The sequence below is a fragment of the Gossypium hirsutum genome, chromosome A10 (genome assembly GCF_007990345.1).
Source record: "Gossypium hirsutum isolate 1008001.06 chromosome A10, Gossypium_hirsutum_v2.1, whole genome shotgun sequence".
Taxonomy (NCBI): Eukaryota; Viridiplantae; Streptophyta; class Magnoliopsida; order Malvales; family Malvaceae; genus Gossypium; species Gossypium hirsutum.
This window is the reverse complement of record NC_053433.1, coordinates 114,166,058-114,182,817: the sequence shown is the minus strand read 5'-3', so window position 1 is coordinate 114,182,817 and position 16,760 is coordinate 114,166,058. Positions and strand designations below refer to the sequence as shown.

At 34.0% G+C, this 16,760-nt stretch overlaps 1 protein-coding gene across 1 annotated transcript; it reads right to left on the bottom strand.

Moving 5' to 3' along the window:
• Positions 1-14,445: 14,445 nt before the first annotated feature.
• On the bottom strand, positions 14,446-16,194 carry LOC107942253 (uncharacterized). The gene is made up of 2 exons (XM_016875878.2): positions 16,008-16,194; positions 14,446-15,409 (listed from the first exon to the last, which is right to left on the bottom strand). Exon 2 carries the CDS (start codon positions 15,389-15,391, stop codon positions 14,642-14,644), a length of 750 nt encoding a protein of 249 aa, XP_016731367.2. The 5' UTR covers positions 15,392-15,409; positions 16,008-16,194; the 3' UTR covers positions 14,446-14,641.
• Positions 16,195-16,760: the final 566 nt, after the last annotated feature.

Sequence of the window (16,760 nt, the reverse complement as noted above, 5' to 3'; positions counted from 1 at the left end):
TTCTGATTCTTTTGACCTTTGACATTCTTTATAAATTTTCATTTCATGTAAATAGTCATTTTTGAATTCATTTTTTCCTTTTATATTCTTTTGTGTACCTATCATAGATCCCTAGATATCAATGACACGGGCAACGATACTACAGATTCAGAGTTCCTTTTGAGTGCGATATGTGTTTAGAGGAATCTCAGTACTTTGAAGGTGACAGACATTGTGACTTGTTTCTGAATTTGTTGAAAATGGTTTTTACCCCATGAAGTGGTGGTAAGAAATATAACCTTAGAGGAAGGAAAGATTGCGAAATTGGAATTAGCTGAGGAGACAAAACAAGACCTTGTTGAGACTATTATGGGAATTCAAAAATATGGTCCAAAGACGCATGCAGGAGGATTTGCAATTGCCAGGATAAACATGAGGTTTTGGGGCACTGTTGGTCCACCATGGAAAGGGATCGCATCAGTTGTACAATGAATGCCAAATTTAAAGGAGTAAAGACTTATGGGGCATGTATGTTATGGGCCCGAGCTCATCAAAAGTTTCAAGCTAACAATGACTCATCTTTGTAGACGTCAACTACTCCATTAAGAGGGGGAGATAGCTTCATATGCCAATATTACAAAGTCAAAAGTCATCTATTTCAAAAAAAAAAAAGAAAAAAGATTATATATAACTGCACAATGCCAAAAGTTTGCAGTCTTTTCTAAGATAATGCGCCATACCACAGTACAACAAAGGTTGCCAAAAGAAAAGAAAAAGAAGAAAAAAAACAAATTACAAAAGATGACCGAGACTGGTAAAAATTGGCATAAGAAACTACCGCCTACTCTCTATGCTTACGCTGGGGCAAACACCTTCAATTCCAGTTGTTTCAAAGGTTCCAACCATCATCCTTGGAATGGGTGCATTGTTTGGCTTTCCTGAGCAGTCTGATGTGCCGTCAATAGTTGCGATGGCTAGCTCTAGGCGGTGGCCATTTATTTTCAGCTATGGGGCATCAGGCCGTACACAGTCTCTGAAGCTTAAAATGATAGATTCTTTCTTCAAAACCACTTTCTGACAAAGTTGATGACGGTATCATGAAGGAAGCTCTCTTAGACTTCTATACAAGTTCAGAGAAGAAGAAACCTGATCAAATCATTATTTTCAGGGAGAGGGTTAGCGAGTCTCAATTCAATCAAGTTTTGATCAAGTTAATGAGGTTTGCAAGTTCCTTGGCGAGAAGTGGAACCTTAAAGATTGTGGTTATTATTGTACGAAAAACCATCATACCAAGTTTTTTTTTCAGCAGGGATCTCCTGACAATGTGCTACATGGTACTGTCATTGACAACAAAGTATGCCATCCAAAGAACAATGATTTTTACCTTGGTACCCATGCTGGAATGATTGGAATCACGAGGCAGACCTACTATCATGTTCTCTTAGACCAGGCTGGGTTTCCGGCTGATGATCTGCAAGAGTTTGTTCATCCTCTATCCTACATGTATCAAAGGAGCACTATATCCATATTTGTTGTGCCTCCTATTTGCTACGCTCATTTGGCAACTTCACAGTTGGGGGCAATTTATGAAGATTAGGGATGCTTCAGAAACATCATCGAGTCATGGTGGGATGTATGCTCCAGGAGTAATCTCTGTACCTCAGCTTTCCAGGTTGAAGGATAAAGTCAGCAATTTCATTCTTGTTTGCTGAGAATCATTGAACCATCTTTTTGTAGGGTTTGACAAACAACAGCCAGGACGGCTGCTGGGGTAATCCCTTTCTCATGGGTTTATGAATCAAGATTTTTCCTCCAAGCTTTGATGGAGTCAAGAATTGAATACCTCTAGTAAACTTAACTTGAAAGTATTCATCCTAAGCAAATGTACCAAGAATGGATGACATAGACTTATGACAAAGAAGGTTCGTCCAAAAGAATCTCATAAAGGAAACCTTGCAAAAGGGTTCCGAATTGGGGAGGGCTATATGTTACGAAGAGGGCTTTCTCTAGAGGTGCATTGATTTTGACAAGAAATGGATAGGAAGAATTTATCTGATCCAGTGAATTCGGACTCAGTCAAAGAGTACTTTGTCTGAAGGAGAAGGGAAGCCAAGGTGAAAACCCGCAAAGGGCACTTTGGGACTTCTATTTCAAAAAAAAAGAAAAAAAGAAAATAAAAAGAAAATAAAAAGAGAAAAAAATAAAGAGAAAAAGAAAAAATGGAGAGGCCAAGGTGAAAACCCGCAAAGGGCGCCTTGAGGCCAAAGGGGTTTTGAGTTGAAAACCCGAAAGGGCAACTCAAATTTGGAAAGTCATGCAGTGACCTTGCTATACCGGATTCGACGAGAAGTGAAGTATGTTACATATCGAGGCATCAACGAATTACTTTGGATCTTTTAAACACATGTTGAACTCAAGAAAGTCTTTATAGAGCTTGTGTATAGACGCTCAAGCGGCGATATCTGGGGCATCTGATTTTTTGTCCTGTTTACTATCTTTGGATTCTCTTTCTTCTCAAAGATAAATTCCTAGATTAACCTCCTTTGTCTTTTTGATAAATCATTATCCTCAAGATCAATTTATTCGTCCCATTATTCATAAAGTGTGTTGCATAAAAATAATGATTGATGAACTAAATATCTTTACAAACGAAGTTTTTCATATTACTCTGGAAATTTCTAGATAATACAAGAAACTGAAACAAGACAATTGTTTAAAGAATTTCCATATTTGAGAGTCGGATATACTCGGGGAAATTTCTTCTTCAGTCCAAAAGGTGGTGGGACATTTTAAATTGATCTTAAAAAATGATCATTTCATAAACATCTCCAGCGGGTCACAACATTTGGAGAATGGCACAATAGGACTAAGTTGATTCAAAGCATACAAGCAGAGTATGATTAATACATCAAGAAGTATAAAGTTAAAACTTCGATGAGGGAATGAGTGATGACGCCCGAAATAAGGGTCATATTCATAACATTTTGCATTATAACATGTCTAATTAGGAGAATTTGACTCACTTCGATCATAGGCATGAACTCATACTCATTCTACAAGTTATGGGACAATGTAGATCAAAGAAACAAGATTTGGCATCCCTATGTTTATAGGGAACAGATCAAAGATAGTAGATCTGACATTCCTGTGCTTACAGCGAAGCAGATTGAAGATTTCAGCATGGCATCCCTGTGTTTATAGGGAACAAGTTGAAGATAGGAGATTTGGCATCCCTGTGTTTATAGGGAACAGATCGAAGATAGCAGATCTAACCTTCAGATGTTTATACTGAAGCAGATCCAAGATGATTTGGGATTCTTGTGTTTACAAGGAACAAATCGAGGACATAGTAGATTTGACTCTCAGACATTCTCAAAGATAGCAGATCTAACCTTCAGATGTTTATACTGAAGTAGATCCAAGATAATTTGGCATTCTTGTGTTTACAATGAACAAATCGAGGACATAGTAGATTTGACTCTCAGACGTTCTCAAAGATAGCAGATCTAACCTTCAGATGTTTATACTGAAGCAGATCCAAGATGATTTGGCATTCTTGTGTTTACAAGGAACAAATCGAGGACATAGCAGATTTGACTCTCAGACGTTCTCAAATATAGCAGATCTAACCTTCAGATGTTTATACTGAAGCAGATCCAAGATGATTTGGTATTCTTGTGTTTACAAGGAACAAATCGAGAACATAGTAGATTTGACTCTCAGACGTTCTCAAATATAACAGATCTAACCTTCAGATGTTTATACTGAAGCAGATCCAAGATGGTTTGGTATTCTTGTGTTTACAAGAAACAAATTGAGGACATAGCAGATTTGACTCTCAGACGTTCTCAAATATAGCAGATCTAACCTTCAGATGTTTATACTGAAGCAGATCCAAGATGGTTTGGCATCCTTGTGCTTACAAGGAACAAATCGAGGACATTGCAGATATGACTCTCAAATGTTCTCAAACAGACTCAAGATGGTTTGGCATCCTTGTGCTTACAAGGAACAAATCGAGGACATTGCAGATATGACTCTCAAATGTTCTCAAACAGACTCAAGATGGTTTGGCATCCTTGTGGTTACAAGGAACAAATCGAGGACCTTGTAGACATGACTCTCAAATGTTCTCAAACAGACTCAAGATGGTTTAGGCATCCTTGTGCTTACAAGGAACAAGTCGAGGACCTTGCAGATATGATTCTCAAATGTTCTCAAACAGACTCAAGATGATTTGACATCCTTACAAATCGAAGAAGCAGACTCAGTGTCTCTGTGTTCAACAGAAAACAGATCAAAGATATCAACATAGCATTCTTGAGGTCGTAGGGAGAAGGTAGAAGACCATTCGAGGAAAAGATCGCAAAGATTGGGCTAGGCCGGGCAAATTTGGTCCTTTATGGTCTTTGCTCAATTCCTAATACACAGCAATGAGCAAAGAGGGGTAGCTGTAGACACTCAATTTTGCCCGGCCCATTTCAGTATTTAAAATAATAAACCCCCCCAAAAAAAACGAAGTCCAAGTTCAGTCCAGAATTACAAATATAATTTGGCCCAATCGGAATGGCCCATTACTTGAAAAGATTTAAGGTCCATCTACAAGCTTGACTCATATGGAAATATAATCTTCAATGATATGTAATCTTAGATATGATACAATCTTAAATATGATTGCAATCTTAGATATGATTGCAATCTTAGATATGATTGCAATCTTAGATATGATACAATCTTAGATATGATTGCAATCTTAGATATGATATACAATCTTAGAAGATATGATTTTGTAATCTTGGAGATTTAATTTGTAGATATCCTTTAATCTTAACCGTTGATGTAATTGATCTGTACCGTTGGATTTGGGGAGGCTCAACTATAAATAGAGGCCTCTCCCTTCATTGTAAAGGACTTGAGTTTTGAGAAGCAATAAGAATTCTTGAAGAGCATTCACTCAAATTTCTCTCCCTCTTGCATTCTTACTCTCTGTGGTTTGTTCTTATTTTATTCTTCGTCTATCTTAGTTTTTCAACTCTTTTTATTTTTAATTTCTTCATTTTTCAAATATGTATATTTTTCCTATCTTTTATACATTTGATTATGTATTTTATATATCATAATATTTAACATTTATATATAGTTTATTTTCAAATATATATTTTCTATGCATGTATATATATTATATAATCATTTCATTATAAATATAAATTATTTTACATATTTGATATTTTATACATTATTTTTCTAAACCAATATATTTTATATTTTTTATATAATTATTATTCTTATAAATATATTTTTTATTATATATTATATTTTAAATTTATTATTAAATATCACATTTTTTTATATGCTCATTCTATTTATCAATTGTTTATATTATACATATATTTTTAAAACTTATGTTTTTTATTATTATACAATATTTGTTTTTACTTTAGCATTAATGTATTATTGTTATGTTATGTATTTCATATGTTATGTAATATCTTAGACTTTTATAATTTACTTTCAAATGTATATTTTTATATATGTACATTGATATATTGTATTATATGCATCATTTTATTTATTAATCCATTCATGTGTACATTAAATTATTGGATTTTATATTTTATGTAGATTCTATTTATCCATTTGCTATGCATGTCATCTATTTTTACTCATACATATTTTACACATTAATATTTACCATGTTTTTTATATTATTTAATGTTTTATTTATGATATATTGTATATAATTAGTGCATTTATTATGTTTTCTTTTTGGTATATTCCTATTTGCTTAGCATGATTATTTTTATTATTCTATTTTACCCTCTATATAGTGATTGCATTTATATAAAGTGTTATAATACTTTATAATATACGCTATTTGAATATCTATGTTTCATAATATAGAATTGTCACTCTAAAAGGTCATTTAAAACAATATTTAAAAGTTTTATAAAAATAAAAAAGGCAATGCTTAGTATTTGAAAGCTTCGAGAAAAGTAGTGCCCTAACTTATTGGGTTGCAACTTTTCTCATTGAGTTCGAATAGTCAAGTACCCTTCTAAGTTTTTTAAGATTTTCAAAATACGAGCAATTGTCTTGGAATTTCAAAGCGTTGTGTCCTAACTTATTGGATGTGGCGATTTGTCGTTTCGAGATAGGGATTTCCAAAAGGTTAACTTAGTGTCAATGTTTTGATACGAGTGAACCCAAATTTTCAAAATCAAAGTATTTTAAAGAGGATTATATCTTAAAATTTTTTAAATTTCCGACATTAAAGACATTTGATAATCAATTAGGTACCAATTTTTGGGCGTTACGAGGGTGCTAATCCTTCCTCGTACGTAACCGACTCTTGAACCCATTCTTTTATTTCGTGGACCAAAACTAATGATTTTAAAACAAAATGTTTTAAAGGTGATCCAATCACACCTAAAAAGATTGGTGGCGACTCCCGTTTTCGTTTTTTAAAATCGATTCCCATTTTCCAAAACTCGATTTGAAAATGGTTTCGGCATGGTTCATATTTGGAAAAATACCCATAGGTGAAATTTGTGTATTTTGGTGTTTTATGACAGAATATGAGGTTTTAAATTTTGTTAGACAACTTGTGCTACTCGGTTTTGAGTGAAAACGAGTAAAAAGGCTTAATCGGTAAAAAATATTTAGTAGTCATAAATACATGTTAGAGTGAGAATTTGATGTTGCCATAGAAGGGAAAAATGATCAGCATGTCATAAAACATAATAATAAGGAATGAAGTTTAATTCCCGAGCCTAGGGCCAAAAGTGTAATTATGCAAAAGTTTAGGGGTAAAATGGTAATTTTTCCAAAGTTCGTATTAAGGACTGTTTTAATGAATATATGTATTAAATAAGATTAATTTGGTATTATAGATCAAGAGAAACGAGATTCAAGTCGTGATCGGGGGAAAAACAAAGTTTTCGAGGAATAGGCTTGATTGTTAAAAATTTTGTACCGAGGTAAGTTCATGTGTAAATAATGTAGCATAATTGTTATTTTTAAGTTATTGATGTTAAATATAGGATATGCTGATTCTTATCATGAAATATATGCTTTGTGGTTATTTTCGAATAAAATGCAAATTAAGTGTATTATTTGTTAAATATAAAGTGCTACAGAGTATTGGTTTCGGTATTTTACGGAAGATGGCAAGGAGACGTGTTAGAGGAAAATCCCTTTTGAACCTTAGGAATAGATTAGGATACAAGTGACATGTCACTAGAATGGTTGAGCATCCGAACTCGTTGAGTTGAGTCCGAGTTTGTGAGATGTAACTAGGCATCCGAACTCGTTGAGTTGAGTCCGAGTTCACTTATGGATGTGAACGCCCGAGCTCGTTGAGTTGAGTCCGAGTTCACTTATGGGCGGGTTACATGGTAGCTTGGCTACAAATATGGCACTTATGTGCAAATTATCCATGTATCCGAGTTATATTCCGATGTGTTCAACGGGTAAAATTTCTAGTGGAATGGAAGAACACTTAAGATGTAGGTGACGTATTGGTAAGTATTGTGAAATTGACACTTTGGACAGGTATGTACTTAACCCTCGGGTTGAAAATAGATACAACAGCGATAAGGTGGTAAGATGATGAATGATGTTTAAAAATGTGATATATGTTTTGGTGATACCATGCTAAGGTTGTTTGGTATAATTGTATGGTTATGTTACTTGTTATTTGCATATGAACTTACTAAGCATTTATGCTTACTCCCTCCTTTTCGTTCATTGTAGTTTTAACAAGCCGGCTTGACAATTGGGATAGGTCGAAGACTCGTTCACACTATCCGAAGGCCTAAATTGGTAAAATGGCTTGTGTGTTTTGAATGTGGCATGTATGGCAAAATACTCACTTTGTGTAAATGATCTTATGATATGGCTATGGTTTGGAAAGAAAAGGGTTTGTAAATGATTAGCCATTGGAATGGCCAATCTAAGTCATATTTGATGTTATGTATGTTTAAAATGCTATTTAGTCCATGAAAATCCTTAGTAAAGTGAAATCTGCCATAAAACAGAATCTGACAGCAGCAGTGATGTAAATTTTAAAAATCACTAAAAATGGTAGAAATGGAATTAAATGATTAGTAAGTTATGAAATTTAATCTTAATGGGTCTATTTTCATATGGATTGAACAAAACAGGTATATGAATTATATTTTATGAGATATTTGAATTTTTGTGAAACAGGGCTAGAGTGATTTCTGGATCCCCTGTTCTGACTTTATAAATTCACCATAAATTGTACCAAAATAATAGGTGGTTTATTTTATATTCTTAGAATCCTTATTGAGTCTAGTTTCAGGAGAAACAAACGACATAGTTATTGAAACTCTGTACAGGGAGATATATGATTTGTAATACACAGAGGTCAGAGCAGTCGGACCCTGAAACAGGGGAGACTTTAACTAATAAACTGTACTAATTGGCCCAACCAAAAATTCTAGAAAAAAAAATTAGTAGATAGATATATGAGTCTAGTTTAAGGAAAAATTTACGGAATTGGATTTCGAGTTTCGGAACTCGAGATATGAATTTTTAAGTAATTGTGACGCAGTTGGACAGCTTGTCCGAATTTGTTTAAGTGCTCAAATAAGTTTAGTAATGCCTCGTGCTCGACTTCGGCGACGGTCTCGGGCGTGGGGGTGTTACAGCTTAGCTGTTAGAAAAGGGGTACTTAGTTGTGTTCAAGGGCCAGGAATGTCAAATTACTGATCCAAATAGATTAAGCCTCATGATAGTCACTATGACTGACAAATGTTTTGAAGTTAACTGGTCAGGTGACTTACACTCAGCCTGTGTTGCCTCAACAAGAGATTCCAACCTTTGGAATGAAAGACTTGGTCATGCCAACTTTAGATCAATGGTTCGAATGGTCAGCAAGGATATGGTTGAAAACTTCACTAAGTCAGCTTAAAATAAAGATGTTTGTGAAGTCTGTCAGATGGGAAAGCAAGCCAAACTCCTATTTTCAGCAAACACAACCTGGAGAGCATCAAACAAGTTGGAACTGGTGCACACTGATGTATGTGGCCCCATGAAAACTGAGTCACTCAATGGCAATAGGTACTTCATTCTTTTCATTGATGATAGTACAAGATATTGTTGGATTTTCTTTTTGAAGCACAAGTCTGAGGTAGCTCAAATTTTTTTGAAGTTTAAAGCTACAGCTAAAATAGAAACATGATGCAAACTCAAGACCATCAGGTCAGACAATAGAGTTTAGTACATCTCAGCTCAGTTCCAAGCTCTATGCAATGATGCTGGTGTCAAACATCAGCTAACCAATGTTTATACACCTCAGTAGAATGGGGTCAGTGAAAGGAAAAAAAGAAGTCTTATGGATATGGCCCGGTGCCTTCTATTTCAGAAGAATTTGCCTAAGACCATGTGGGTTGAAGTAGTTAACACTGTTGTGTACCTTCAAAACAGGCTACCAACCAAAGCATTGGCTCACAAAACTCCATTTGAGGCCTGGTTCGGGTTCAAACCATCTTTGGCTCATCTAAAGGTGTTTGGTTGCCTATGCTACAACCTTATACCAGCTGTAAAAAGGGACAAATTGTCTAAAAAGTCTCAAGCTAGCATTTTGGTGGGATACAACATGGTCAAAAAAGGTTATAGGATTCTAGATCCTTCAACAAACAAAGTCTATGTAAGCAGAGATGTGATCTTTGATGAAAATGCATGCTGGAACTGGGAAAGAAATGAACCAGAGGCTGTTTCTGAAGAACTTATGTCTGATCAGATAGAGGCTGACCAAAATGGTCTTGATATGGACATTGATGATGAACCTGTCAGGGGTATAAGGACTCTGGCTGAGATTTATGAGAGAGCTCAAGTAGAAATAGCTGAACCAAGCTACTTTGAAGATGCTGAAGCACATGAAGGTTAGAAACAAGCAATGGTTGATGAGATTGCCATGATTGAAAAGAACCAAACATGGGAATTAGTTGAAAGACCAGGCAACAGGAAGGTCATTGGGGTGAAATGGGTCTATCGAGCCAAGCAAAATGCTGATGGGAGCTTGAATAAACTGAAGGCCAGGCTTGTTGTCAAAGGATTCAGCGAGAAATATGGCTTGGACTATTTGGAAACATTTGCACCAGTGGCTAGGCTAGACACCATCAGGCTACTGGTTGCCATTGCGGCAGAGATGCAGTGGAAGATTCACTAGCTTGATGTAAAGTCTGCATTTTTCAATGGCTTTCTTGAATAAGAAATCTACATTGACCAGCCCTAAGGTTTTATTGTGTCTGGCAAAGAACACATGGTGTACAGGCTCAAAAAGACCTTGTATAGCCTGAAACAAGCTCCTAGAGCCTGGTATGTTAGGATTGACAGCTATTTGTTAAGCCTAGGATTTGAGAGAAGCATGAATGAGCCAACACTCTATGTCAAAAAGGAACAAGCTGAAACACAACTCATTGTGTCCCTTTATGTTGATGACCTCTTAGTGACAGGAGGAGACTAGAATATACTGACTGATTTCAGGGCCAAAATGAAAGACATGTTTGAGATGTCTGACTTGGGGCAGATGACTTACTTTCTTGGAATGAAGGTACAACAAACTCACAGTGGAATCTTCTTGGGACAGAAGACATTTGCTGCAAAAATCTTGAGCAAATTCTCTATAAAGAACTGCAAGCCAACAAGCACACCTATGGCTATTGGAATGAAACTGTCAAGTCAAGGAGATTATGAGCAAATCAGTGAGTCTGATTATAGAAGCCTAGTTGGTTGCTTATTGTATTTAACAGCAACTAGACCAGACATCATATTTGCTGTGAGTATGCTATCAAGGTTCATGCATTGCTGCAACAAGCAGTATCTTCAAGCAGCAAAGAGAGTGCTCAGGTACATCAAAGGCACCTTAAGCTATGGATTGCAATTTAGCAGAAGTGAAAAGCTGAAGCTGATAGGCTACACTGATAGTGACTGGGCTGGTTCAAAAGATGATATGAAAAGTTCCTCAGGGTATGCTTTTACCCTTAGTTCAGCTATATTTTGCTGGAGTTCAAAAAAGCAATCGATAGTGGCTCAATCCATAGCTGAAGCTGAGTATGTGGCTGCTGCTGGAACAGTCAACCAAGCCATTTGGCTGAGGAAAATCCTAGCTGATTTGAACCTACATCAAAGGGAAGCAACAGAGATCTATTGTGATAACATGTCTGCTGTTGCAATTGCAAAGAATCCTATTTTCCATAGTAGAACAAAGCATTTCAGCATCAAGCTACATGTGGTAAGGGAAATGGAACAAGCTCGAGAGGTAAAGCTGATTCATTGCAATTCAGAAGAACAAGTTACTGATATCTTCACAAAGGCTCTTGATGTGTCAAGGTTCATCAAATTAAGGAAGCAGTTTGGAGTCAGCAGCATGGAGACCAAGGAGGAGTGTTAGAAAATGGCCCTCCATGCAGCTCATGCAATCAAGGAGAAATTCATGCACATAAGAATTCATGCATATAAGTCTTCCGGATGAAATACATGCAACTGAAGATGTTAATGCTACTGTTTCATCTCAGTTTCATTTTGTTACTTTTTGACAATGTTTCTGTAATTTAGTTCATTTTGAACTATTTTTGGATGGCAATTGATGTAACTTGATGGTAAAAGAGCTGATTACCAGCTTTGCTTTAGTGTGCAAGTCAAATTTATCTAGTTCCAATAAATTAAGTGGAGTTAGGTAATGTTTAGGTGATGAATTTGTTGATTTTGACCAGCCAATGTCTGGTATATGTAATGGCTTCATGCCAAAGTTCATTTTAATGAAAAATATTGAATTTCATTCAATTTATGCTCCATTTTTCTTTGTTTTCATTTCTGTTCTTGTTTTCCCTTGCAAAATCTGTTTGTTTCTTCCACAAGCTTCGAGCCTTGTTGTTCAAGACTCAGTTTTTTCTTCATTCTTCATCCGGATATATTACGCTGTTGTTTAAGATCCAGACTAAAGTTCATACTTCATCCGGATAAAGTGTCCCAAAACACCAACAATCTTCCTTGTTGCTGATTTCGCACATGGTCATAAATATGAAGATCTTATATGTAGTTGTGAATGCCAATTGACGGCCACTAGTGGTCATTATGAAAAGTTCAAAAGTGAGTGGTATTGCAGTCCGAATTTGAGTCAGTGCAGTACATGGGTGATCATGTGTTGATTTTGTTCAGTGGTGCTATGGTTAAAAATGACAAGGATTACCAGAAGGCATCATTTGAATTCCACATTAAAAAGTTGGACTTGAGTGGCAAAGAAGAACATATCAAGGTGGAGAAATGTGGTGTTCATGTATCTTATGTTGCATGAGTAAGTGGGTTTCATTTCACTTTGTGATATTAACATATTCTTCTTCTATTGTTGACACTAAAATTTTACTTATGAATTGCTTATGATAGAAAATGAAGGGCTTTATAACCAGGATGACATCTTGCTTGCTCTGCTTTATAAATTGTTTGTCATTAATTTAGAAAGTGCTTTAGAATGACTACTGTTTGTTGTAGCTCACCCAAATTGTATATTTTTTTGAATGTCTATTTTATAGTTCATATATAGGGTTCGTAAAATGTATTTTACCACAGTAACCATTACTTGATAGTTTTTTTAAAGTTATAAGTAAGTGAATTTTTCCCATAATTAATATTCGCTGGAACAATATTTTTTTTAATTAAATTAATAATATAGATAATATGAGAGGAAATTGTAGTGAAAAACTTAAGTCACTTTTCTATCATCTTACATCCTACATACAATTTCGAGTTTATCTAGTTGGTTTTTACGTTCATTTTTCCATGATGATATTCACAACTTAAAATCTCGAATATTAGCAATTACAATCACTTTCTTTCTAATCATAATCATTGCAGTAAAAAATTTAAAGGTAAATGTGGATTGAGTCTTAACTCAGTTAGTATCAATATTGTTATCAATGTACGAGGACTTAAGTTCAAGTGGGTTGAAATGCATTATCTTTCTATTTAATGATTAAGGAGGGACTATCAGTAATTCTAAACGATAAATCGGATTGCATCCAAAAATTTCTAACATAATAACAAAAAGTTATGCTTTGGAGTTCATAACATATCCCTAGGATTCAGATACTAAAATTCTTAAGGATTCTTTCCAGAAAAAAAAGGAAAAAAAACTATTGATAAATAATTTTAATTTTTTTATAATTTTTCATAGTATTGTAATAAGTTTAAGCTTTAATTCTAAAAATTTATTGTAAAATAATTTAAAAAATTAATTAAAACTTCATAAAATAATTTTAAAATATAAGTTTCCATGTCAGCTGTCACATTACCGCTCAGTTGCGGTTAGAAAATTTAACTAAGAACTATATTTTAAAAAATCAAATAAAATTTTAATTCAATGTAATTTTTATTAAAGAATTATTTGGTTTTTTAAAATTATTTTACTAATACTTTTTTTTATATATTTGATTGCTCACAAACTATCATTATATATATATATATATTTATTTGTATGATATTTAAATAGATAAAGATAAGAATAAGTAATTACTTAGTTCATGCTTCCCCTTTTTGTCGTTGGAAAAGTTTGGTGAACACGTTATTATCTGAGTGGCTTCCGAGAAATTAACGTTGTCCTTCTATCTTCCTTTCTATTTCAAGCCCAATTTCTTGGCAGGTTTGTTGATATGTCATCTTGATTACCCAATTCCACTTTTGATTATCATTGTTTTCATAATCAGATTAAATTGATGGACTGAATCAATTAGATAAAGAATCATTCAAGGAATCGATTCGAAATAAGGAGTTCGACTGATTGATTTGTTAAAAAGTTGAATATGTTAAGTTGATTGATTAGACTAATTGAATCGATTTTCTCTATTTTAATATTTTTATATTTATTCAATTTAACTGGACAATTGATATGACCAGTCACAACGATGGGATAAAAAATTAATAATCTAATCAATTCGACCACCCATCCAATTTTATAAACTTTGAACATAATTTATTTTTTTCAATTATATGGGAATTTTACTGGAAATTTCTCTGCTAACTAGTTATTTTTGTTGTCATTACGACAATTTATACCGATCCAATACTGTTAATTTAGAAACGAAAACCATATGTAATTTCATAAATCATAGTGATTTATTCAAATTCAATTTTATTATGGCACCGAATGATAAATTGATGATGAGATACAATTCATACAAGTATAGAAAAAGAAAAAGGGAGGCTGATGTATTTTTGTTCAAGTCGGTTTTCCCAAAAAAAATATGTTTAAGGGTACTTTTATGTAATAAATTTAGCAAAGTCGATCAAAACCAATAGATCTACCAAATTGAATGAAGGGAATTTTCTAGGGAAATGCAAGGAAAAATAACCAGAGCAATATTTCACATGCTTAAATTTCCCGGAAATTGTCAAAATCTATTTGGAGCTGTATTTAAAACTCTTATTTGGCAATTACATAATATGTGTTTAAAAAATTTATTGATAGTTGAATTACAGAAATTAATTAGTTCACTATTAATTCCATTGAAATTGCTTCATCAATTTAGTTTCAAAACTACGCTAAAAAATTCAATACATTTGGCTCAGCAATTCATGCATGAGCGACTGCAAATCTTCTTTACCTAAATTTAAAATAAACAAACGATTAATTAATCACTAACTAGTTCTCATAAAATTGAAACAAAGTAGAAAGTAAAGTCAATGGCTCTCCGAATATAGCCGAAACGAGCAGCTTGAGAAATATGATCACCCATTTGATACCCTTCCTCGCTTTCGAGCTTTGGTCCTTACTTCGCAAAACTACATGTTTTGGAGCAAGATTTTGCAAAGCAAGGCATTTATTCTCATCATCAGAAATAACATCAAGTTGAAAATAACCCTTTTTCCAATTCTCAAGACATGCTTCTTTCAGACAAGCCACATGGTAGCAAAGCTTACCATCCGAAGAAACATACGACAAACCCGATCTCTTCTTGCTTTGGCATTTCAAGCATCTCGATTTGATCTCTTTGCGAAGGTAGATTTCGGTGTTGGAATCCGGAAGGGAGAAGACCGGAGGAAGGCTCGCGCAATGGGGATGTAAATCGTGATCTTCACGGGTGCATTGGTACAAGAATCCTTGTATATCTAAGGCACAAATATCGCAAACTCTGGTGGTTGATCCTAAAGGATTTTCTTTGTGAAATTGGAAGTTGCATTTTGGGAAAAATTGTTGAAATGGAGGTGAGGGACGACGAATTGCACATTGTTCGTGAAGGATGTAATTGCATTTCTTATGGGGACATTGGTAGCAAACCCCAAATCCGAACTCTTTGCACCCATCGCAAATGAAAGGAACTTGGCTCTTTTTCCACACAAGCTCATGTTGTGGGTGACCATCAATAACGTGTATCTTTAGGAGTGTTGGCATCTCTTCAAATTGGATTTTCTGCAAACACAGATTGAATTGAACTGATTACTTTTATGTTCATCAACAATCTTATTTTGGTGAATATTCATATCAACATTCAAGTCTAAATCAAATAATATATCTAAATAACTATAATAAGAATCAATTGTCATTCTAATATATATTTCAGATCTAGATTAAAATAAATCTCGACAAGTCCCTTACATAGTGATATTTAAATTAAAATAAATTTAGAGATCGAATCACACATAGTGAGGCTTGACTTTGAAAGCTTATGACCTCAATCGAAATTAATATTAGCATGCATTAGGCTATCGAATATTTTTTTTTGATAGGATGACTATTTTTACTCATAATTTCTTCCCAACTCTTAAATTAGAAGAAAAACATGATCAAACACATTCAAATCTATATTCTCCTTATTGCTACAATAACAATGGTACAACTAAGCTAAAGCTACATGGAAGAAATATATGCATATAATACTATATATGTTCTAATGTGGTATAAAATACGCCAAAATTCGAAACGAAAAGGGATAAATATAACTTCAATTAATCATTTATTGAGCATTCGGAAAAGGAAAAAAAAAGTAGGATATAGTCAACAACTTTACCTTAAATATAAATGGAAACAAACCTTGAAAGAACCGAGGAATAAAAAGGGTGGAATTGATGCTAGAATGGGCCGGGGGGAGGGGGGCAATTATGCTAAGAAAGATTTGCAAATAATACTATATATTTATAGAACAAAAAGCGCCGCGTGACTTGTTTCCAAATAACTCCCAAAGTTGTTTCATTGGTTATTTCTTCCCCACCTCTACGTATTTTCTTTTCGTATTGATTTTAAGAACCAAACATGAAACATAATTAATTAGAAATTTCAGGTCTTTTTTCCTTGATGATTCTAAGAAAGATAACAAGAAGTTTAAACTACAGGACAACATATCAATGCTGAGACCCCTTTGTCCCACAAAAACAGTTTATGTTTTCAGCCATGGGAGATACAAAGACGCGTAATCTTTTTCATTTTTTCATAGTAAGTGAAAAATTTATTGATAATGAAACCAAGTGTAAATTCTTCAATTAGCCACTCAATTTTAATAAATTTTCATTTTGGTCACCGAAATAAATAAATAAATCTCAAATATAGCACCACCGTTAGATAGTTTTCTCATTTTAGCCTCCCAACTTTAGTATGTGTTTATTTTGATCATTGGCATTGATTTGGCTAACAGCAATTTTACCTTACATTCATTTTAGTCACTCAATTTTTTAAAATTTTAATTTTGGTCATTTATTTCCTCTTTTAAAATTAATTTTAGTTTTTTTAAGTAAAAAGTGAAAAGCGGTGTTTTTATAAGAGAAAC